At 37.8% G+C, this 25,310-nt stretch overlaps 1 protein-coding gene across 1 annotated transcript; it reads right to left on the reverse strand.

The window, feature by feature from the left end:
• Nucleotides 1–403: 403 nt before the first annotated feature.
• Nucleotides 404–24,666, reverse strand: LOC135696807 (uncharacterized). The gene is made up of 14 exons (XM_065216324.2): nt 24,382–24,666; nt 10,681–11,012; nt 9,555–9,779; nt 8,943–9,272; nt 8,163–8,294; nt 7,105–7,353; nt 6,211–6,308; nt 5,528–5,640; nt 4,597–4,881; nt 3,520–3,680; nt 2,947–3,059; nt 2,501–2,625; nt 2,133–2,276; nt 404–807 (listed from the first exon to the last, which is right to left on the reverse strand). Exons 1-14 carry the CDS (start codon nt 24,446–24,448, stop codon nt 527–529), a joined length of 2,655 nt encoding a protein of 884 aa, XP_065072396.2. The 5' UTR covers nt 24,449–24,666; the 3' UTR covers nt 404–526.
• Between the last annotated feature and the right edge of the window lie 644 nt (nt 24,667–25,310).

Here is a 25,310-nt window from a genome sequence, read left to right on the forward strand (position 1 = left end):
CAAAGTTATGCTACGCATGCGAAATGTTTATGTTATGTTTTTCATAAACTTGACACTAATCGAAGATAATTGAACTCTTTGCACATTCAAAAATGAGACATGAATAAAAAAACAATTCAGCTACTATAAGCATTTACACATGAATATATCAACAAAACAATGCTTGGTGGGGCAGGAGTCCACCCTGTCATGTGACATCTGTATTGCACCTTTCAGCTTGCCAGGCGCGGAATCACACGGAAGAAAAGGGGCAAGCGCTCCAGTTGGAATTTTTATAGGAAATTCATATCAGTAGCAGCATTTTAGATTTTCCGTGAAGCTGCTTGGTCCACATCGTTATTCAAACAACATATGTACATGACTATCAGTGGGACTGTCACAGGCATCCAATAGAAATAAGCAATTAAAAACAAACTTTCAAGATGTGAAGATACAACTACAGTTATTGGCTACACTTAAATCAAATGATCTTAAATGTTTTGTATGAAAGGTTCTGCTACACTTCTAAAGTCTAGGAAATCGCTGGCTACTTCTGTTGACCACGATTTGTAAACACTAAACAAAGATAAGCAATAATACGGAAAACTATTCCAAAACAAAACAGCGCAAGCAAACAAAGCCCATAACTTTCAAGGTTATAATTATTCTTGAAGGCCAAATAATCGATTTGCGTCTGCATAATGGCAGGGTATCGCTCAACCTCCTTCTCAAACAAAGCCTCGACGAACCAACGGCAGTAGGAGAGGCTGTAAGCGATAGGACCGATGACCTTGAAGTCATTCAGTTGGCAGAGATCTGGCATGGAGCCTATGGAGAGAGGATGGTATATTGAATCAATACAAATTTACAATAACAAGAAGCACACTTGAAGAAGCTATGCAAATTCCACGACGCTATCTAGTTTAAAAATCCTGTTTCTTGAAATCTTCTACAAATGGACAAAAGTAGAAAACAGAGTTTTTGCTTTAATTTAATTAAAAAAATAAAATTCATTTGTTAAGCTGAAAATGTAAAATATGACCCCCTGAAAAAAAAGCAGGTGATGAGCCTCTTTTACATTTTAGCAATTTCTTTTTTCAATTGACTTGTAACATTTAGGATCTTAATAGATGTCAGTTTAATTCATCTTTTTTAATCAAAGTTGAAGGTTCCTAAAACTAGCGTTCCAATTTAATTGGTATCTTACAGGGGATCCAAATTATACATACTATGGCCTTGACAACCAACCTGATACAACAGCTTTTAAACAATTTAATCCTCCCAACGAAGAAAGTTAAAAAGAAATAATTCAAACATTAAGAGACAAGAGGAGTTTAAAAACAAATAACTATTTGACGAAAATTGCTACTAATTACAAAGTTAGATTTCAGCTTGAACATATAACAAAACAACATTATCGGTAAAGCTGAGACCTTCTGTTTCTTGCTGGCTTGAAAATTTATCAAATAAAATGTTACTTAATTGTACGAGTTTGTTATACCGAGGATTCGTTACACAGGGAATATTTCAAGCAACCAGACTCTTAGTTAGCAATTGAGAGAAGTTCATAACTGCGAGAAGTTTGTAATAGCCCCCTTATTGAGAAATAATAGTGATAAGTTCATAATAACGGGATTTCACTGTGGAAGGTTTGAAAGCGATAAAATCTTTGCTTACAGTACCTAGTCACAGTAAAATTACTATTTTTGTATCTTGTTTAGGTTCCTATCAAGTTTTCAGAACAGTTCTAAATCAAAATCATTATTGGAAGCCCTCGTCTTGGCGGCGTATCAAGCGTTTTGATATGCAAATAATTCTACAAAAGAGGTTGAGCCAGGCAGCAAAAGTTGCAGCTGTGAGAATGGAACTTTGGCAATCAAAAATTTAAGCAAAATTTAAAGGCAACAACATTTAGAGTTACGGATTTAAGAAAATCTTCCAGGCGCTTTCTTCTATACAAAATCCTTTTGGTTTGCAGTAGGTTAATTATTGAAAAACGTAATGCTAAATTCTAAGATTGCCTTTAACCGGTTTGCCGAAGAGTACTCAAAGTGAGGTTGCATGACAATGAGATAAACAGTTAATGGCATCCCCCGCATTAAACGCATTCTTGTACTACACATCAAAGCGCAATTCTAGGGTTTAAGTCTTACCGGATAGCAAAGAGGAAATAAGCACAACAACGACAGCAGCCATCTGGGAGTTTCGTGGGTTGAAAATGCAGGAAATGGCATATCCAATACCAGTTGTGGCAAACTGTGCTAACAAAACTGCACCGTAATGATATTTAAACAATGCTGAAAGAAAAATAAGCAGGTGAGAATTATAGGGTTTATGTGGGAAAATTGATTCTATAAGCTTGCAAAAAGATAATTTTATCAAAATATCAGTTAGATTTTTAGGACAAAAGTTACATTAATTAAAATTACTGCTTTCAAGGGCTATATGGCCTATATCATGTCTCTCTTTTCTTCATTATTTAGGAATGGCAGCCGCTGAGTTAAGCGTGGTTTCAACCTACCTCTAGGCGATGTAAATGTATACTGCAGACTTAAGTAAACCAACGGGGTGACCAGGATCAGTGGCAACTGACATACATTGACAGCGAGAAAGTAGCTGAACCTGTTTACACCAGATGCTGATTCTCTAAATAAGAAGAGAATCAAATTATCAGCTCGAGAGAATCAGCTTTTCCCATTTATCCAAAATGTTCTTATGTTAAAAACGACTGCTGGAGTAATTAATTTCATTAGTTTGTTTGGTATAAGTTTCATTAGGTGATCCTATGGTGATCCGTTATGCAAATATTAGGACCAGCTTCCTAAAGCCTCCAAGCTAAGGCCTATCATTATCATATTTTCTCAAAGTACTTACCATGCAAGAAAGAAAATAAATTAACACAAGTCGACTTTAATCCTTTACACACGAAATATAGGCTTAAATAAATGCATAGAAGAGTATAATCACCTCCAGAAAGTTGTTCGATGGTTTCCAAAACATCGTAAAGAGGCGAGAATTGCTGTGAGGCCAATCGCCAAGGAGCTCATTGTGTTCATTGCAATTGTCTTTTGTAGTGACACCTTAACAGGAAAATTATATATACAAAACATCTATTTTACAATAAATTGTGTGCTAAACAATGAAATTTTCCGATTACATACTTTATTCAGCAGACACAAATTAAATATTATTGCAGAGAGATCGGGAAGTTGTTCCAAGCCACAGGAATTTAATGGTATCGGAACCCTTTCTACTTTTAATTTATTCCAATATCCTTCGTATCAGCTTATTCCCCTCATTCACGTGGCCATATTTGATCACGTGACTGACCCGTAAAGAGATAAATAACACGCAAATATTTGTCGTCTAAAATGATTTCAAACTCTGCTCAATTTGCATAGGAACTTAACTGTATCCTAGGGCATAACAGCATGGGTCAGCTAGTGACAAAAGGGGGTTTCGTTATAATAGGTGACGTATTCATAACGACGGTCCTTTTTATATCATTTTGTACTGACTAAACATTTTAGCTATTCTTACCTCTGCATACAGTGCTCCAAGAACACCGCCAGCAAGCAACACCAAGAACAGGTCAAGTATCAATGATTTGATGTATCTAAGCTGGAGAACTGCTTCTCTTTTAAGGAAAACAAAAAACTGGGAAAAGATGTTTGGCATTGCCCTTCCTTGAAAATCATCATCTGTAAAAACCAAAAGGAGACGAGTTAAATGCAAAACCTAAAAAGCATGTTTTTAATAAATGGAGTGAGACAACATTTCACCAACTGCTATAAGCAACAAAGAGTCAAATCAGAAGAAGCTTTTAGAAACTGATGGAAACTGGACGGCTAAACCAGTACGAGCAAGCTATTTCCCAACGAGGACTTTAAACGCGTAAATAGCTGATATTATATATAAGGAATGCTCAGTGGCCCCAAACAAGGTTAAATGATCAAACTTTCACTGCAAAGCTTCTCGTAGTCCAAACTATCTTCGAAAACCAGGTATAAGCAAATGGAAATTCAACGGTGATTATCTCCTGAAAAATATGGAAAATCTTCAAGGAAAAATTGAAGGACCAGAGGATCATGCTGATTGATCATGCTGGAAGTTTGAACATGCTGGAAGTTTGATCATGCTGGAAGTTTGATCATGCTGGAAGTTTGATCATGCTGGAAGTTTGAACATGCTGGAAGTTTGATCATGCTGGAAGCTTGATCATGCTGGAAGTTTGATCATGCTGGAAAACTGAGTTGGCAACAAGAACTTTGGTATTTTTCTTCAACACCTTACTGAACAAATACATTAGAGAATGCTAAAAAATCAAAAGGACGTTGGTAAATCTACCATCATTCTCATAAAACGTCTGCCAATTAACAATTACATCAAAATAAACTAAGTTATATTCAAGAGTCTCCCAGTCCTACTTGTATTAAGTATTTTGACTTACCACAAAATGACCAATAATATGTGGAAACATGCTTTTCAAGCGACTTTAGATGTTTTTCCTCAACGTTAAGGTTCCTTGTTTTTATGGCAGCAGGCATTCGGGAAAAGAAAAGCAAAATACAAATTATGATAAATAGTAATTGTAGCTTTTAAATCTTGGTCACATACCTTTATCATGCGAATTCATTAGCGCAATATTCTCGGTATCGTCATTGCTAGAATCTTGCGAATCAGAAGAATGCTTGGTCCAAGAGTCAAAAAGCACTACAGGATTAAACTTGTCGTCACCCTTTTTAACAACTCCTCCGATAACATCCATGTAATGGTCAGCCGGGTTTATGTTTGGTGGACATGGGAAATCCAGAGTCTCAAAATAGTCGCGTGCCCCTTCAACCGTTCCTTGGTACACAGTTCGTCCTCCAGGGCCTAAAAACAGTAGTTTGTGGAACATTGCTGGAAAAGAAACAAAGCAAAATGTTGGCAAAAATTATGGTTAAAATGCAATCTTAAAAAAACTTAACAATATTAACATGGCTGAAAGTTTCAAGAGCATTCCTCAAACTCCATGTTTACATCTTGTTCTTTAGAATATCAACTCAACATTTTTTCATACAATGCAACCTTAAAATACAGCTAAACTTGCATTACATACGACCCGAAAAAGCAAAGCATGTCATGTAATCACTCGACTGAGGAGAACGTAAAAACGATTTTCATAAAACTGCGTCTCTACACGTTGAAAATGTTATTTACATTGTAAATAGACCCATGTACCAGTAAAAATATTTGAAAGCTTAAAGGTATCATCTATGTTTAAAAAAAACATCTTGCAGTCAATAACTATTAATTGCGTCAAAGTAGGACATGGCGTAGCACATTCAAATTAACAAATTGAACTAATGTAGAATCACTCTTCCAAAGCAATAACATTCGCCAACATAAGGATTTCTAGATGATAAAAATCCTCAACAATATTAATTTTAAGTTAAATCTACACACTGATCAATCAGTCTGAAACAGAATATCAAATGGCATATTTTCCAATCAAGTGTAGGCCCGAATCTAGCAATCCCAACACAATAGTACAGTGATGACGTACCAAAAATTTCATATCGTGGCTGGTGAATTACACAGACAACATTGAGGCGTCCTTTCTCTGCTACAGCTCGTAATGCACGCAGAACTGACAGGCTGGATGTGCTGTCCAAGCCACTAAAAGATAAAATTATATTCCGATTATTTTTGAAAATTTTAGAGGCAATGAAAAGGGCGAAGCTGTAGGAGTGTCACTTGACACTTGTTTTGGTTGGTTAAGCGAAAATATTTCTTCTGGTCAGTTGATACCAGAGGGTAGCACCATATCTTTACGTCAATGACCCACATGATCCAAAACTGTAAACGTGACTTATGCTTTTTCTGGTATTCAATGTTTTTGCCAGCTAAATATTCATTCTTTTTGAAAAATATCGTTCTACTGTATTTCCATAACATCACAGGACGAGTTTCAACGTAATCAGTTTACTTCAAAAATTTTATTTCTAAATGCAATGTATACACTTGGGATCAATGGTCAAACAAGGCTTTGTAATTTATTGTCGTAACTTCGAGTCCTTGTTTTTGTTAAATAAACCCTGTTAGGAACGTGGTTTTGTTTGAATAAAGGGGTGCCTGTGCTTGTGAGGAGCACAATCGTATAGCAGTATCATTTCAAAGCAAAGGTTTAAAAAGAAAATACCTCTACAGGAATATGCCTTATGGAAGATGGCTTCTATTGACTCATACCTTGTTGGCTCGTCAAGAAACAGTAGTGTTGGATCAGCAATAAGTTCCATTCCAATGTTCACTCTTTTTCTTTGGCCTCCAGAAATTCCACGTGTTTCCTGTGATCAAGTTGATTAAAAATGTCAGTTTCTCTCTTACCTGATATTCAGCAGAACATTTGCAATGCCAATTAGGCAAGTTGGAGTGGGGATTAGCAAAAATGTGAGTGGTGCAGGTAATTTGATGTCCCAAAATGGGCCTTTTCTATATAATTCCAAAAATGTAATTAGTGCAAAGTAAACATTATATTGCACCAAAGGGTAAATCAAATACTCACGTGCAAAAACCTTCCAACAAAATGCGTGGTGGGAATTTTTATCGGCCGGCAAAATCAAGTTTTTAGTGGCACACCATTTTGATTGAAATGGCATCACTTATAATTCAGTTATAATATGTTGTAAATGAGTGTCATGGAGGCAGCATGGGGCCTTATTTCACTCAGTTGTTCTCAGAAATCTGATGTTATAAAGGATAGAAGCTTAAAATGAATAAAAATCCAAGAGGCCCACATGAAAAGCTTCAAGGGGCCTACCGGGAAATTTCCCGAGTTCTGCTGGGCCGCCACCTTTTTTACTGACTTGTATCTGAGGATTTTCGCAGAGATTTTATTTCCACTTTTCTAGAAAGCACTTTTGGGCAGTTCCCTCTTGATAAGTTGGCCAGATTACCATTCTGGTAACATCTTCAACTAATATAGATCGAGAGATCTAAGAAAAACCTTTTTTTGCAAAATTAAAATAAATCCTGCTTTCTTTCGGTTGTTTTTTGAGGAAGATTTTCACAGTTTGAAGGTACATTCTGTAGAGAGGATAAACACTGTTTTGGACTCCGGAAAGCTAGAAGGACTTTTCTCACCTCATCCCCTATTGGCACATTGGCAACATGGGCTATTTCTAACAACTCCATAATGTGCTCGACTCGATCTTTGATGACCTCATAATCAGTGTTTCCTGGCAATCGGAGCCTGCCTTGAAAAAGCAGAACCTCCCTTACTGTCAGCTTGCGATGCATGGTGTCTTCTTGTGGAACGAATCCAGTTACCCTTCTGTACTTCGTTATTGAGTCAACCGCTTTCCCATTTACTAAAATATCTCCACCTCTTATCTAAGGAAAAAATACGGTCCTTAGATTTTTATAAGTGTTAAAACAAAACATATAGGTGTGGATAGTACATTAAGGGTCACATGTAGGGGGGGGGGGGACAAATGTGCCCATAGCATCTTTAAGTTAGAAAGCAACCTTGAAAACTGTGATAACAGAAGTAATCTAAGAACTGTTATTAAATTGCTTGCAGCATCTAATTTGCATCGTCAATTTCTTGTGTGTTCGTCTGCTTGTCAATTTAAGATCCGTAATAATAAAGCAGCGTATACCTTACATTAGAAATCCTTTCCCTCTAACCTTGAATCCGTCCTGGGTATGCAGCTTACTCTATTTGCTTTTTACTTAAAACAGATATTTGATTTTGACTTCAATTTATTTGATTTTTAATTTTCTAACTGGTTTCTGTTATAATGTACTTATTTACTGTACTGATATGCCCCTTATAATAATGGACTCACATACGCCCATTTAACCGTTTACTTAGTTTCGGAATGAATTGAATTATAAGTTAGTTGTTGATGTGTTCTGTTACAGTTGAGTCGAAAGTATAAAGAGAGTTTTTTATCTTGCATCCTCCTGCGGTAATCTATTACAGTTTCCAAATCAGGGACCTCGTTTCTAATTGGCAACATGAGGCTAATTCCCGATGATTTCTCGATCATGAACGCACTGCGAAGCCTCTGAACGGTTGCCTGACGGGACACGTGCCTTTAAATACAGATTATGATGAAATCCGACGAAATACAATAAACAAAAAACCAGTTTAAGAAAACAAATTAACTTGAAGAAAAAGTCAGTGCTAAACTTACCCCGTAGTAGGCCTTTCCACTCAGTGCGTTCAAAAATGTCGTTTTTCCGGCACCAGACGGTCCCATAACGGCCGTCACTTCACCGCTACATACTTCGCCATTGACTCCAGAAAGGACCACCTTTTTGGAACCCTGCAAACAAAACGATCAATCTAACAACGTCAGGGCATTTATTATGGTTACGGTAAACGTTTTTTGGATGAAAGCATCAATTTTTCGACTTTTTCACATTCTAGTAGCCGAACTTGAAACCATGTTTGAAACTAACAGAAATTTTGAAAATGGAAAACATCCCATGTAAACGAAGGTTTCCATAATTTATAATTTTATGCTGTTTGCCAATTATTTTTATATGGTTGGAATCACAAAATTCTTGTGCATCGAATGATATATATTTTAATCCGAGTCCGTTAATAGTTTGGCTTTAGGAGAGAAAGCCAAATATTGTGCCAGAATCGTTTACCGTAACCTTAACATACCAATTCAGGGGCAAGCGCCCCCCTCCCTCAGCACCACGAAATTTCTTTATTTACTAGATAATAACTTCTATTTATATGGACGAAGGCAGCTTTTTCAATTTGCTGGTTGATTGAAAGAGAACATAGGAATTTAGATTTGTGTTTAACTCCCATCATCATATACTACTTCGCTGGTAACAGAAAAGGTTTCTAAAATGCTATTTTAGCGCATGGTGGCTATAAACCAACAAAGGGTTGTTCTGAATAAGATGTCTTAGTTCCTCTCATTATCTTGAAACAAACCAAAAAGCAATTTACGTACCGTTTTCAAAGTAAGACTCAAGTTTCTGAACGAAATATCGATAGTGTAGTCTTTTGGTTTGATTTTTGTATCTTCTCCAGGCGACTCGGAGACCTCGTTCATGTTTAACGTTAGACCCATCATTCCATCAGTGACATTGTACGCGACGCTAAAACTCCTTTCTCGCCCGATGAAATTGCCGCAGTAAAGCCGGGCGTAGAACTTTATTTCTGAGTAGTGTACGTAGAACTGATAGCAAAGAACGATGAGCAGAAGTAGAAACGCAGCTAGCAATGGTCCAGCAGCATTTTTTAAGGGTGCTGATTCTCCTACTCCACAGCTTGTTAATATCTGGGTATAAAAAGAAAAGAGGCAGCGCTTAATTTATTATTGCAAATTCAGTTTATTCATTGTTAACTTGAAAACATGGAATGAGGAATGCTGTGAGGAACATTCCAGCATTCAAGCATCCCTGCATTCCATGTTTCTTCGTGGGGATGGTTGTTGAATAAAAATATAGGAAGTATACCATAAGGGTGCAGATTAATCATGATGATTATCATTATTATCATTGTAATTGATGATGATTATAATAATGACAATGAAGCCTTTTCTAATTAAAGTATCACATACCGGACACTGTAGTGGTTCGACAGAGCCTTCTGGGCAGAAGTGACCATCCTTACAATTTCTTTTGGTTGTTGTATTCGGACAGTAGTTACCTTTGGGGCAAGCATCAGGGTGTGGCATTCCTGGACATTTGAATACCCCTGGACTAATTTGTGTCGGTGGATGTAAAACACCATGAGAGTTTCTACAGCACATGCCCATTCGCCTGCACAATACACCATTTTTTTCCTTTTAAAAGAAGGAAAGGCTTGATGAAAAAAATAACCGGATTGAAAGCCACACAGAGTTCTTGTTTCTACAAATTCTACATACCTGCTTAAAATTCTAAAATAGAAGACAAAGATCGAAGATAAACAGAGTGATTAATAAAGAAATAAACGTGTATTAGGTGATCAGGTTGATTATTTCAGATTTGCATACTTTAGATTGGAAATTAACAACGTATCGTGGATCACATTGAATCAGAAATTTTTTTGTTCTACCTTGTGTCGTTATTGAAGGCTCAAACCCCAGTGGGCACTCAAAACTTCTTGTGCAAGGGAAAGCACCTTATCATAGAGTTGACGTTTAGCTAGGTAGGCCATAAATTTTACATGATTGGATAGACACTAACAAAAAGACCTACCTTTGTAAAACATTCCTTTATCTTTAATTCCGGAACTGGATATAACAACATACTTTTCTCGTGCCACTCCTATACATAAAGCATTCGAGAACCCCCCAAAAAGGTTCTAATCCTCCAAAAAACAAAAGGATGCTCTAATCCTGAAGCCCCCCACCCCTATAACGAAAAAACGGTGTTGTTTTCTCAAATAGGGGCACTTTTAGCCAACGCTATTAGATGGTTTCATGAAGTAATTTGTGCCCGAGTTTAAATGAGTCATCCTTTCTCACTGCCTCCCTCTGACTGCAAGACGGTCCTGGAAGCCTAATAAATTTGAAAACGAGGACAATCCCAGAGAACGGAAACAAAATTCTAAATGTAGCAACCAAACCATGCCTTGCGGTCGATTTTGTGAGAAGGTATATAATATGGAGCTCCTGTATGAAAAAACTTGGTTTTGTTACTGAATTTTATTCTAAAACAATACCATCTAATAAGAGAATAATAAACACAGATATTAATTACCGGCTTGAATCTTGTGACTTGGAACTGCTTGCAGTAGGCCCCCAATGGGCAGGGTAGGATACATACGAAAAGTTCCGGACAATAAAACCCAGGCGGACATGCTTCCACTGTTCCGTTCATATTGTAGAATCCTTCACCACAGGCGGATGTGTCCCAAGGAGGTGAGCAAGGGAGCTTCAGAGCCATTGTCCTGTTATTTTGTAAGTTTGGCAGTGACATAGTACGGGTTGGCATTGGCCGTGGCTTTATCGGCGTGCAAGGCGCGATGCCTGGACAGCAGTGGCCAATATAAGTATCCGGACAGCATCCTGGTTTGGGTGTTCGAGGGCTTTCTGAAATAAATTTTGGAACAGACAATCAGCATAACTTTAAAGACTACGGTTACAGTTCACACCAAAAACATTGAACACACAAAACTTTGGATGGAATACAGGGACCACGGAAGCGGGAGGGGGCTGAGGGGGCTTTAGCCCCCCAATAAAAAATTTACCCTGCTCTTGTTTTTGGCATGTTTAGCCCCCCCCCCCCTAAAAAAAATACGTTTCAGCCGCCTCAATCTGTAATATGCTCCGATGGGATATCAGTTGACGGGTGAACCAAGTAGGGTATCATTTTTCCAGAATAAATATTTATACTACTAATTGTAAAACTTTGGATTCTTAAAATTGATCGTCTTTATAGCTACTACCTACTGACCTTCTTTGAAAAAAATTGTAGCAGTTTGAGATTTTGAGCAAGTGCAAAAACAGTCGGATTTGGAGCCTTTCGTCATATTGTATTAGAAGCTTCCCCATTGTCCTTTCGGGGTCAGATGTATAGGCAATATAGTATATAAGCTAATTCAGGCCGTTTCTTTCGAACTTTTATCTAAGAAGCTTACTTTAAGCATTTGAAATCATTTAAAAGGGCCGAGGAAGAATATAGGCTTAATTAAGAAGCAGTTGTTATATAGAACTGTCTTATTCTGTGGTCTGTAGTCATGTCAGTAATAATTCCATTCCTAGAAGCAAATAATTCTCTTAGACTTAGAAAACTTTGAAAATAAAAATTGGTTTTAGTTTACCTTAAGATTCATAGAAAGCTTAATTAAACACCATTTTATTGCACCAAATTCAACATTACTTTATTGCACCAATACACATAAGGCAGGTGACAAAAACACAAATGAATATAACAAACATCAATCGAGAAAACAATATAAATAATAAAGGGCTAGAGGGCTGAAGCAATTAAATGATTTTCGATGGCATCAAGACATTGCGGGTAGATTAAAGTTTCAATTGCGGGAATGAGGGTGTATAATGTACACTAAGGTGCTGAACAAAACTTGTCGATTCGACTTTAGGTGTGTTCACATAACACCCAAACAGAACCAAAAATGGAGGTGTGTTCACATAACACCCAAACAGAATGCAAAAAAGGAGAAAAATGAGGCTCCAGTTTGCTCAAGTACAAGGTCTTAAATGACAATATGGTGGAAATGCTACATATTCAAAAGCTGAGTGCTTTTGATAAGGAGCATATCACCCGTGAAAACATCCCTTGAATCCTTGCAGAATCCCTGGAAATGCTACAGTAACCCCCTCTTAGCACCACGCCCAAGTAAGAAACATGTCACTATCTTTTGCAGAATAAGCAGTTAATCACAACCAATTCAAACGGTTTAAATTTTTTTATCACAGTTTAGGACACGCTTAGTTCTTGTGCAGATCAACATGGATAGAGTAGCGTTAAAAGCTTATCTTCAGCAAGCCGTACGTCTAGACGCTTTAGACTCTTGTGAAGGCCCTCGTTTAGCTGAGACAGCATATGGACAATCCTGGGCAGCATGCGGGATGTCCAATAAGTTTATCAAGAAGATGAAGGGTCCTTAAGAGGAATCTTTTGTTACTCAAGGTTCAATATCCCCCTCTTAAAAACAATAGAGTAGCGGGAAAGTGTCATTGAAAAAGTCTTTCGTTATTTTTAGAATTTCAGATTTTGTCCCCATAACCTGAAGAATGTCACAAAATTGACCGTAATAAAGAAATCTATTTTGAAAGATCGACTCTGATCAAGACAAGAACATCGTTAATATTTAATCTCAGACGTAAAATCTATACTTTATGTCGAACTTCAGAAGGTTAAACCAGGAAACAAGCAAAATAAGGAAAAGTGTACAAGTTGTTACATGTTTGACACGTGAATTTTGACACGAGGGCTTAGCCTACTAAGGTCTCACAAGACTGCCTCTATCCATATTTGAAGATTGTGAAATAGGCAATGACTGTGTTAATGTTCTAATTTCCATTTCCATTGCAAGAGGGTTCCATGTTTATTCTCAACCATTGCATCTTCTTTTTTCAATTTGCAATTAGTTCGTTGAACTTCACGTTTTGTTTTGCATAAAATACTAATTTCAAACACGGTAAGTTTTGTCATTATTCATCATCAAATATTTCGTTTTCTAAATATAGGATTCCGGATTCCGGAATCTGGATCCACAACCGGGTATATATATTTCCTAGCGTAGAGTTTTCGATCTATGACGTTTTAAACTCTGAAGAGTGTCAGACGAAAAGCTTTAGTTTACTAAATGTTTGCTTTTTTTTAAGCCATTGTATGATATTTGTCTATACTTTCAACATTGTTTTGGGGAGAGGGGGTGGGGACACAGTAGAAATTAAAAAATATAAAAAAACAACGCAAATTGTTGGGTGTTCCAAGTATATTTAGCAGCCATTGTAGGTAATTTAACATTAATTCATACTAATTCATATCTAAGAATACCATTAGCAACATCCATCGTTATTGACAAAGATGCAAAATGCATTTACTGTCTAGCAATTGCTGGTTTGGTCGATACAAAAAACATGAATGATTCCGAAAAATAGATTTTCAATGACGTCTCACTTTAGAACTCTATACTTTGGCGCCCTTTTCAGAACGTCTCACTTTGGCGCCCTTTTTACGCACCATCGTGATAATAGCCAAGAAAAAAGTACGCTCTAATAATGGAAAAATCGTTTAAAATAACGTTGAATTTGATGTCACTTTTATTTGCACACTCTGCAGCAGTCAGAAGTGGTTTCTTGTTCGCAACCCTAATGTCAAAGGTTCATCGAACTCGACAAAACAGGTTTGTTGCGTTAGCAGAGCAGAGCCCCAAACAACATGATCGTTTTGCACAAGATGCGAATTGAAAAGAAATAGAAGAGAAGAATCTTCTGGACGAGGCCTTGGAGGAGGGGCGGATCAAGAACAAATTTGAAGGAGGGGCGGGCAGTTGGTATTGGGGGCGCTGAAAAATGTTCAGAAATTGCTGAAGAGATTACGCTATGTACAACAATTTCAGAAGGCTCGCTATTCACTTTCTAAAGAAATTTTTCGCAATTATTGTGCCAAACCATTTCCAAAAATGGGGCGCCAGACTTGGTTCAACTCAGCGAGGGAGGATCAACTGCCTCTAGTTGCCCCCCTTAAATCCGCCACTGCCTTGGAGAACAGAAACCTGGTGGAGTAACTTTATAAATAAAGCGAAAGCGAAGCGAATTTGGCGCCTTTTCACTCTTGTTGTCATGGTAATAGGGGCCTTCGACTCGAGTGGTTTGAGCTTCCTTTCACAAACGATCTTGAGTTCAGGTCTCGTGTGAACAGAAAGCGTAAGTGAACTTTTTTGGAGACGGTCTCGTGTGAACAGGAGGGAGTGAGCTCAAATGGATACGGATCTTTTTGGAACCGGTCTAGTGTAAAAGGGGTCTAAATCTGTCTTAAGTGATATAAACCTTTAAAGTGGTAGAGCCAAATCAAACGCTTAAGTTCCAAAAATCGCACACTTCATTGGATTCTTACAAAGTTTAGAGAATATTCACCGAAAAGCACCCACACATGGGTAAAAATCCTCAATTTTGAGAAAAAACGTTGTTAAAATTGCATTTTGCAGAAGCTCAGCCTCAGCTTGTTCTCAATTTGTTCTTAACCATCTACCAATGTTAAGTCTCGTGTTCTTATAAAATTGCTCTTATAAAAAAGAGTGTATATAGAGAGAAGGACGATCAATTGTCTCCCTCCATTGTTGGTATATTGAAACCGCAATGCTGAGCCTAGTCACGCAATCTGTATGACAGGGACTGTATCTCATTGCAGAACAATACAGCTACTGCATACCACTGTTTACTTAATCCATCAGCAGGAGGTATTTTCCTTTCCGACGGAACAGCCAACATGTTGCGCTCGGACTTGAAACCAGGGGTGTAGTGCTAGGGCTGAGCCCACCTTGTTAATACCTAAAATTGGCAAATTTTTCCTTTTGCTATTGTTTTTCGCAACGTTTTGTGCTAGAACTCAAACTCAAACTCAAAACTTTTCATTCAGCAGCAACCATACAAGCTTTAAAGGTATACAATTTCTAAGATTATAACATGTAAATAGCTTTGAAAAAAGCAAACATTTAGTAAACTAAAGCTTTTCGTCTGACACTCTTCAGAGTTTAAAACGTCAGAACATAGATCGAAAACTCTACGCTAAGAAATATATATACCCAGTTGTGGATCGAAATAGGCCAATCAGAAACACGAGCACATGACTGTAAAGGTTGACCAATCAGTGCCGCTTGCCTATTAGAATGTTACCAATGGAGTCCTAAGGTGAAAACGAACTCCTTTTGTCTACACAGTAGCGGTTTTTTCGTGCTTATGTAGATAGATTATAACAGATATACAAAAAATTAAATAACAATGCTAGGATAGTCAATTAAACATTGCCAAGGACACTGAGATAAACCCGAAATGTTTTCGTGCCCAGAAAATAACTTGATTTATAAAATGTAATACACTTGTACATGAATAATATTAAGATTTAAATTTTTACGTGATTTGAAATTTTTAGTATAAGAAACAGTAATAGAACAAAAAAGAAAAGGGGGTAAAAATAGAAATGTCGCGGAAAGCAGGGAGTTTGCCGCGCAAACGCCTTTCCCACGGTTTACTTGCGTAATTAACCAGCGTGCTATTAATCAAGGTCGTGTTTTCAGTATTCTTACTATTTCTTTTGTCTCGTAATAGATCTACATAGGTTTAATCGTTAACACCTTTATTGTTGGTAATATCTTTTGTATTTGCCGCTTGGTTAATTGACTTGGAACATTTACACATATCTTTTGTAATCATATTTTCTAAAGGGACCGATAACTAAAAACTAATTGCTTATGGTTTAATGAGTCAGTGTGTGTTGGAAATGAGCGTGTAATGTATACCACATATTTTTACTAATAAAATGATAAAATACAAAATGTTGTATTGATTGTTGATTGCCTTACTGCAACACACTTTGTTGATTTGTTCGGACTGTTACGATACAGTGGAGGCACCGCCCGGATAGTGTGTTGGAGTAAGTTTTGTTTGTGGAAAATATGTCGGTGATAGATAGGAGAAAGAACGTTCGATTGGCGCATAGAGAATTTGCATTGCAAATCATAGAGGACGGTAATGGAAACGACTTGAGTGAAACAGATTTAAGAATGATTCAGTCACAGCTGAAGGAAAAGCAGAAGAAGCTTGATAAATTGGACGACGAGATATTGGGGTTAATAAGTGAGGAAGGAGAAGCCGATGATTGTGTAAAGGAAGGCAAAGAAGCGGGACAGTTTAGATCAAAAGTTCAGGCTGCTATAATACAAATCCAAGGTCGATTGGATGATAAGTTACAACGCAGTGGTTCCATTGACAGTCTAAGTTCTACAGCCACTTTGAATACTAGAAAGGTACGGGCAAGGTTACCTAAATTGGAGATGCGAAAATTCAGCGGTAAACCGTATGATTGGCAGGAGTTTTGGGACGCATTTCGCTCGCCAGTTCACGAAAATGAGGAACTATGTCAAGTGGACAAATTTACGTATTTACGCTATCTGTTAGACGAGCCTGTGAAAAAGGTTATTGCTGGGTTTTCCTTAACTGAAGCTAATTATGAAGCGGCAGTAGATTTATTGAAACAAAGGTTCGCAAAGCCAGTAGTGATAAAAAGATCGCATATCAATGAGCTAATGAATTTGCAACCTGTTTATAAAGAGCGCGATTTGGATCGTCTTAGACATTTCTACGATATGGCTGAGACACATTTTCGAGGGCTGCACTCTATGATGATAGATGAGACCACGTATTCTTGTGTTGTCGTTCCATTGCTGCTCGACAAATTGCCAGAAGCGGTTCGATTGAGTATGTTGCGAGCGGTGAAGGGCTCTGAAGATTTACCCATTTCGTCTTTTTTGGAAGTGTTGAGAAACGAGCTAGAAGTACGAGAGTCGCACGTTTCAATCTTGAAGCCAAACCTTGCTGGTTCATCTGGAATGCAGTCAATGATTGCTAGTGGAAAAGGCAAAGATTGGGTGAGAACATCGAGTGCCTTGCACAGCGTTGCAAAGGACCATCGATGCGCCTTTTGTTTAAAATTTCATGAAGAAATTGATTGTCAGAATGTAAAGGACTTTAGTGAACGTAAAAATATTGTGAAAAAATATGGTCGTTGCTTTCTTTGTTTAGCAAAGGGTCATTTATCCTTCAAATGTAGAAACAATATTTCATGCAATATTTGTAAGGGTAGACACCATAGTGCCTTATGTGAACAAGGTAATGCTAATTCTACTGCGTGTAAGGATGTCGGAAAGGCAAACACGAATACTTGCGTAGAGAGTGTTGAATGTGGGGGGAGGGTAGCTCTCCAAACCGCGCAAGGTTATGTTAATGGAACGAGGAAAGTGAAAGTGCGAGTACTTTTTGATGGGGGAAGTCACAGGTCCTTTGTTACCTCCAATGTTGTGAACAAAGCAGGCATTTTTCCTTCTCGCAAGGAGAATTTGCGTATATGTAGATTTGGTGAGACTAATGTAGATGTTTCTGCAAAGGACATTGTTCAAATCACTTTGTCGTCTGTAGATAAGAAGTATAACATCCCATTTGAAGCTTGTGTTGTAGATTCCATCTCACAGCTGGAAAACCAACATTTAGAGATAGTAAAGAAGGATTTTGCTCATCTGAAGGACATTTGGTTTTCAGACGTTGATTCGAAAGAAGAGCAACTAAGCATACAAATTCTGATCGGTGCAGATTACATGTGGCGGTTTATGGAGGACGAAACGAGAAAAGGAGGTGTGAACGAGCCGGTCGCCGTACGAACAAGGTTGGGTTGGGTTCTTTCAGGACCAGTTAAAGGTGAGATCGTTGATGTTACTTCTGTCAGCAATGTCAATATCAATTTTGTATCGGATAAGGAAACTAATGTGTTTAATGATAAGGCCAGTTTACAGGATCAGATCCACAAACTATGGGATTTAGATTCTGTCGGAGTACGGCCTACAACTGATGTTCATGAAGATATTGTGGATAATATCGAATTTACAGGCGAGCGTTACTCGACTAAATTGCCATGGAAGGAAGCCCATAAACCCCTTCCAACTAATTACGGTGTCAGTGTAGCGAGATTAAAGGGGCAATTATCTAAACTCAAGAAAAGCCCTGAAGTATTGCAAGAGTATGACAATATTATTAAGGACCAGCTTGAGAGTGGGATTATAGAGAAGGTTGTAGGTTTAGATAATTCTAGCAATGTTCATTATTTACCACATCATGCTGTTATAAGGGAGGAGGCAGAGACCACCAAATTGCGTATTGTTTACGATGCATCGTGTAGAGAAAAATACAATGGTACTTCTTTGAATGATTGTTTACACGTAGGCCCGTCCTTGAATCCGTTGCTTTTTGATCTTCTTGTCTCTTGGAGACATCACCAAGTCGCCTTAGTCGCCAATATTGAGAAAGCCTTTTTAAACATAGAAGTGCATCCTGAAGACAGGAATTGTTTACGTTTTTTGTGGGTTAATGACATAAATTCCCAGTCGCCATCTATTGAGACGTATCGTTTTAATAGAGTAGTTTTTGGAGTAAATTCATCTCCATTTTTACTCAATGCTATTTTACGTCATCATATTGACAAATATACAGAGGTCGATCCGCAATTTGTATCACATGTAAGAAATGAATTTTACGTAGATGACCTAGCATCAGGAGCTAAGAATGTAACAGCAGCGCTGGAATTGTATTATAAGGTTAAGAACAGGATGGCTGAAGGAGGTTTTCATTTACGCAAATGGAAAACTAATGAACCCGAAGTCGCGAAGGTTATTGAATCTGAGGCTATTCAGGAGTTGAATTTTAAGACAAAAGAATGCGACAATTCGTATGCGAAAACCATCTTGAATGAGGGAAAGGATATTGATTCCTCATGTAAAGTTTTAGGGATTCATTGGAATCAACGTGAAGATACCTTGCAATTCGAATTTTCGAAAATTGCATCCGAACTACTGGGTAAGAAAGTAACGAAGCGTGAAATATTAAGTTTTCTTGCCAAAACTTTTGACCCGTTAGGAGTTCTTTCGCCTATTCTGATTAATGGGAAATTTCTTTTTCAGGAATTGTGTGTCGAAAATATTGGGTGGGATGACGAGTTACCCCCTGATAAATTAGAGCGTTGGAATAATTGGTTAAGTTCATTAATTAATGTGGGCTCTATTGTTATTCCCAGATGTTTGTATGGGAAGAATGCTGAGAAAATTTTGCATTGTTCCCTACATGGTTTTGCTGATGCGTCTTTAAAGGGTTATTGTGCTACCGTGTATTTTGTTTATGAAGCTAAGGAAGGAGTTTTCAGTCAGTTAGTATGTTCAAAAACCAGAGTAGCACCATTGAAAGCTCTTTCTATCCCGCGTTTAGAATTAATGTCTGCTAGAATTCTTGCAACACTAATAAAAACTGTTTCCTCAGCCTTAAGTAGTTACTGTTATATAGAGGAAAGGTATCTTTGGCTTGACAGTAAAACCGCATTGTTTTGGATAAATAACAGAAATGAATGGAAACAGTTTGTGCAACACAGAGTGAATGAAATTTTAAGGTTATCTTCAAGTGAAGAGTGGAGACATTGTCCCGGTAAAGATAATCCAGCAGATTTAGGATCGCGTGGGGTTTATGCTGATACTTTGAAGGATAGTGAGTTATGGTGGCATGGTCCAGACTGGTTATGTCAGGATAAGTCTTGTTGGCCGTCAAATATTGATTTAGGTAGACCTTCTGAAGTAGATGTGGAACGTAAGAAGGTTGTCAATTCCATGTTGATTAGAGAGGAGAGTTCTAAGGATATTGATCAACTCATTGACATTAATAAGTACAGTTCGTATGATAAGCTTGTACGCGTTACTGCATATGTCTGCCGATTCATAAATAATCTTAAAGCTAAAATGAACAAACAGGAAAAATTAATTGGATCTGTAACTGTACCAGAAATCTTGTCTGCGGAAAGGTTGTGGATTATTAATGCGCAGGCAGTCTTGAAACAAGATCCAAAATTTGAATTGCTTAAGAAACAGCTACGCATTGAAGAGCAGAGTGGTATTTTAAGATGTGTAGGTAGACTATCAAACTCTGATATGGAATTTGAGAGCAAATTTCCTATAATATTGCCAAAGAACCATCATTTCACGGAACTCGTTGTTTTACATGTCCATGCGTTAATGGGGCATGAGGGTCTTCGTATCACTTTAACAGAATTAAGATCTCGGTTTTGGATTACTAAGGGGAGGCAATTCATTAAGAAGCTTATCAAGCCTTGTATAATCTGTAAGAAATTGGAGGGTAAGGCTTATAAGGCACCACCTATGGCACCGTTACCAAATTTTAGAGTACAGGAGTCGCCGCCTTTCAGCAAAGTAGGTGTTGATTTTGCTGGACCGTTGTATGTCAAGGGGTTGAAGGGTAAAACACGTAAAACGTATATCACCCTTTTTTCATGCTGTGTAACACGTGCTTTACATTTAGAATTGGTGGAAGATCTTACAGCTCAGTCTTTCTTAAGATGCTTAAGACGATTTACTGCTCGAAGAGGTACGCCAGAGTTAATCGTATCCGACAACGCAAAAACTTTTAAGGCAGCAGCCAAGTCTATCAATCGTATATTCAGAAATAAAGATATGCAGCGGGAGTTGGAGTCAAGAAGAATAGAATGGAAATTTAATCTAGAAAGAAGTCCGTGGTGGGGTGGCATGTTTGAACGAATGGTTGGTTTAGTTAAACGTATACTTAGAAAAATTCTTGGCAATGCTCTTTTGAATAAGGATGAAATGCATACTGTTTTAGTAGAAGTGGAAGGAATTTTGAATTCTCGACCACTGACGTACATATACGAGGATGATTTTAATGTTGACATACTAACACCGTCTCATTTAATGTTTGGTAGGAGATTATCACCTCTTGCAGATCATATAGAATTTAATTATTCTGATGATGAAACTTCGCATAGTAAACGATTCCTTTATCTAGTTAGGAAATTACAACATTTTTGGAAGAGATGGAGAACCGAATATTTGAGGGAACTACGTGAAAAGCATAATGCTGCTGGAGCCGACAATTGTGACATTCATAAAGGAGACATAGTATTGATAAAGGATGAAAATGTCAAAAGAAGTCAATGGAAGATTGGAAGAATCGAAAGATTAATCGTCGGTAAGGATGGTAAGATACGGGGTGCTTCTGTAGTTAAGATTTGCAAAGGTAAGCGAGATTTACTTAATAGACCAATTACTAAACTTTATCCTTTGGAGATAACAGGGACAAGTGACGAAGTGGGGGATATAGGAAATGGTGACAGTGAAAGAAAGGAAGTACGAAATAGGCCTCGTAGAGCTGCAGCTGCCGAAGCGCTATGGCGGACCCGTCTTGTTTTTGACTCGGAGTGAGTCAAGGGGGGAGAGTGTCGCGGAAAGCAGGGAGTTTGCCGCGCAAACGCCTTTCCCACGGTTTACTTGCGTAATTAACCAGCGTGCTATTAATCAAGGTCGTGTTTTCAGTATTCTTACTATTTCTTTTGTCTCGTAATAGATCTACATAGGTTTAATCGTTAACACCTTTATTGTTGGTAATATCTTTTGTATTTGCCGCTTGGTTAATTGACTTGGAACATTTACACATATCTTTTGTAATCATATTTTCTAAAGGGACCGATAACTAAAAACTAATTGCTTATGGTTTAATGAGTCAGTGTGTGTTGGAAATGAGCGTGTAATGTATACCACATATTTTTACTAATAAAATGATAAAATACAAAATGTTGTATTGATTGTTGATTGCCTTACTGCAACACACTTTGTTGATTTGTTCGGACTGTTACGATAAGAAATGAAAAAGAAAGAAAAAAACAACTAGAAACTAACACGGTAGAAAAGATAGGGGAGGGAACACTGCAGTTAGTTTAAAAAATGGTTTGCATTGGAGGGGGTTAAGCTTAATATTCGATATATTTGAATGCTTGACTGAAGATTCGTGATTTTCACTAATGTTGCAATAACCATTTATAAAAAACTTTACTAAATTTATTTTTACTTGACATAGAACGAATTTCTAAGGGTATTTTATTCCATATTTTGTTGCCATTGAATGTAATAAATTTTTTACGACATTCAATGTCGGTTTAATAGAAATTTCAGCAGCGGCAATAATTTGTTTAATCTCGAGTTTAAAGGCACTCAGTTTTTCGTTAAGAATGTCTCCAATTTCTTTGCTATTCATATTGAATAATAAAATAATACCGTGTCATTTGAAAAAAAAATAAAAAAACAAGAAAAATTTAGGTAAGATATCTAGCTCAGGTATTCGATACCATCACGAAATGTCCTTTGATCAAACCGCTCAATTATACACGTCCGTCTCTCACGCAGTGTACATCCCCCGTCAGCTTAGAATGGTTGGGAGAAGGCAACAGCTTAATATTCTTTCTTATCCACTTCGAAAAAGAAATTCCGACAAGGAACTAATGAAAAATTTCCTGCCTGCAACCTGTCATCGAAGACGGGAACCCCCTTATTATTTAATAGCACTACACCACTGCTTGAAACCAGCAGCACCGTGACACAATTCAAAACCAGCAGCATTTTTCGTAATTTCATGTCGTCGTCGTATTGTTTTTTCTCAATTTCATGTGGCTTTTGAGAAGACGTTGAAGCAGTGCCAGCCGCTGCTGAGTGCATGGACAAAGGGCACGAACTGTGCCCGTCGGAAAAGCCACAAGAAAAGACTGATGACCAAATGCCTTTGCATCGATAGATATTATTTATTTTCATTCATTACCCAATACAATTATATTCATTTTGAGAAGAATTAGGTAGACCGTGTTTTGACAATAGTTTGGCAAGCCCCATCAAATGCTGTAATTCGCAAGGTACCCATGAGTTTTAATTAGGTCATATTTTACAACAAGATGCGACAAAAAATTGCGTGGGACCAAATGAAAATAACGGTCAGCGATAAAATGTAAATTAGCAGTGAAAATAAAAATAAAAACGGACCTTATCCCTGTCTCTGATCTATCTTTCATCGTATTCTACACTCTTTTTTTATAAGAACAATTTTATAAGAACACGAGCCTCAAAATGGGTCAAAATTTAAGAACAAATTAAGAACAAGCTGAGGCTGAGCTACTGTAAAATGAAATTTTGAACAACGTTTTATCTCAAAAACGAGGATTTTCAGCCACATGTGGGTGCTTTTTCGGTGAATATTAAAACATGGCGGCAAATTAAGTTTGTCTCTACGCACTTTGTTGGCAAAAGAGGCCTGAAAACCTCCCCAGAACGAAAAGCTAGAAATCGCACTGCTTATACCCTATAAATTTAAGAACAAATTAAGAACAATCCAGTCCAAATTTTCGGAAAAATTAAGAACAATCAGCCTGAACTCAAATTTATCGGTTCTTATAAAAAAACAGTGAAATGCTTTGATTTACGCTTCATTGATTTACGTATATTTGTTGTTGTTCATTCTCGTCGCATTGGGCTATTCCATTTTTACTCCATACAGGGGGAGGGAAGTAAGATTTCTGTTAATCATATATCCCCCGGAAAGTGAATTTGAAGATCATGACCACTCTGATTTTGATTCTTTCAACCCCCCGGAAAATTCATGTCATTCTTTTTAATGAATTTTCTTAACCCATTTGAGAAAACATCGTACATTTTTTAATACCCCTTGAAAAACTTCATATATTTTTTCTTTCAACCCTCTAGAACACATACATTTGTCTGATACCCCCTGGAATATCCTTCGTGCCAGACCCCCCTGGAATTTTACTTCCATCCCATGTACAGATATCAAATGGAATAGCCCATTGCGGTGTTCCTTATTTGCTACATTTTTATAGATTTTTCGCCGCAAGAATTAATTCTGTGTCCATCGAGCAGCCTGCCATCATAGCCTTTCCTTTATTCACACAATGTAATTTACTCTGAAAGATATACAGGTACAAAACAATACGACGACGAGAATCCAATGTCACGAGATAAAATTTTCAAAATAAATTAAATTTAAGAAATATACTAATATTTCGCCCCGGCATACAGGGCTTAATCAGAGTAAAATGATTCATCAGAGTAATTTACTCAACAGCAATTTTCTAATCCTCACAATAAGAGCTTGAAAAGGCATCCCGCGACATGAGGATAGCTGATGCACGCCCTTCTCAACTCACGAAAATAGTATTGCCTTTTAAATAATATCGCAGTTGTTGAAAAGGGAAACTTTCAGTGGTGCAATTACTAGGAACAATTAGTCACAACTTCTGAAAGCTGATGCACGCCCTTCTCAACTATGCCGAAACCATGCCTTGATGCATTGTTCAAAACGTACTTACTTTTACATCGGTTCTCAGCAGCTATGGTTAAACTGAAAAGCATCAGACAACCAAAAACAAATTGCATGGCTGTGGTGTGTTTTCCTTCTTAAAATCTTCTTAGCTCTGCCAAATAATGCGATAGTATTCACCGAACCGATGGCGTGAGACTCACCGACGGCAACCTTGCTATTGAACAGGCTTTTGATTTGAATGTGCTTAGCTTGCTTGTTTATTGTCAGATCACCCGCTGTGATTGTGAAACAGTTTCATCAAACAATTCCTGATTCATCAGTGGGTACCACCTCATTGGTGTGTACAAGGCCGACATAGGCTAGCCTGTGTGCAGGCTATCATAATTCATAAAGCGGAGTCAGCACTATCTCCCGGGTATGGGTGCGTCTGACAATGGGGGCTCCACAGGATTGATTTTTATTTAGTCTAAATTCGAAACATAACTATTTAAATTAAACTTAATACGCATATTTCAGGCCATGTGCAGTGGCGGTTTTAGGGACAGCGGGGTCCGGGGCCAAAAACAACTGCGGGGCCCTTGTTCTTTACAATTTCCGTCTTTTTCTAAGGTGTGGGGCCCCTTTTGGCTGTCATAAGCGCGGGGCCTGGGGCCATGGCCTCCCTGGATCCCCCTCAAAACCGCCACTGGCCATGTGTGCTGAGTTTCCGTGACCGTTTTGATCTTGAAGGCTTTTCTGATGTTCAAGCATTGGAAGGGAGGCTGAAGGAGCTATGGGGAGGCTGGGAAACAAAATTTTTATGCTCAAACAACCCCAACCCCCCAACCCCCACTGATCTATACTTCGTTCCGAAGGCACTGGTTTATCAATATCGCAAACATTGGTGGACATTATAAGCCCCACTAATATTCGATATGGCTGCGAGCGAAACGTATTATAAAAGTCGGATATTTTGACATGGGAAGAAGACAAAAA

Source organism: Rhopilema esculentum, chromosome 18 (assembly GCF_057945365.1).
Source record: "Rhopilema esculentum isolate cy_ngs chromosome 18, ASM5794536v1, whole genome shotgun sequence".
In the NCBI taxonomy this organism is placed as follows: Eukaryota; Metazoa; Cnidaria; class Scyphozoa; order Rhizostomeae; family Rhizostomatidae; genus Rhopilema; species Rhopilema esculentum.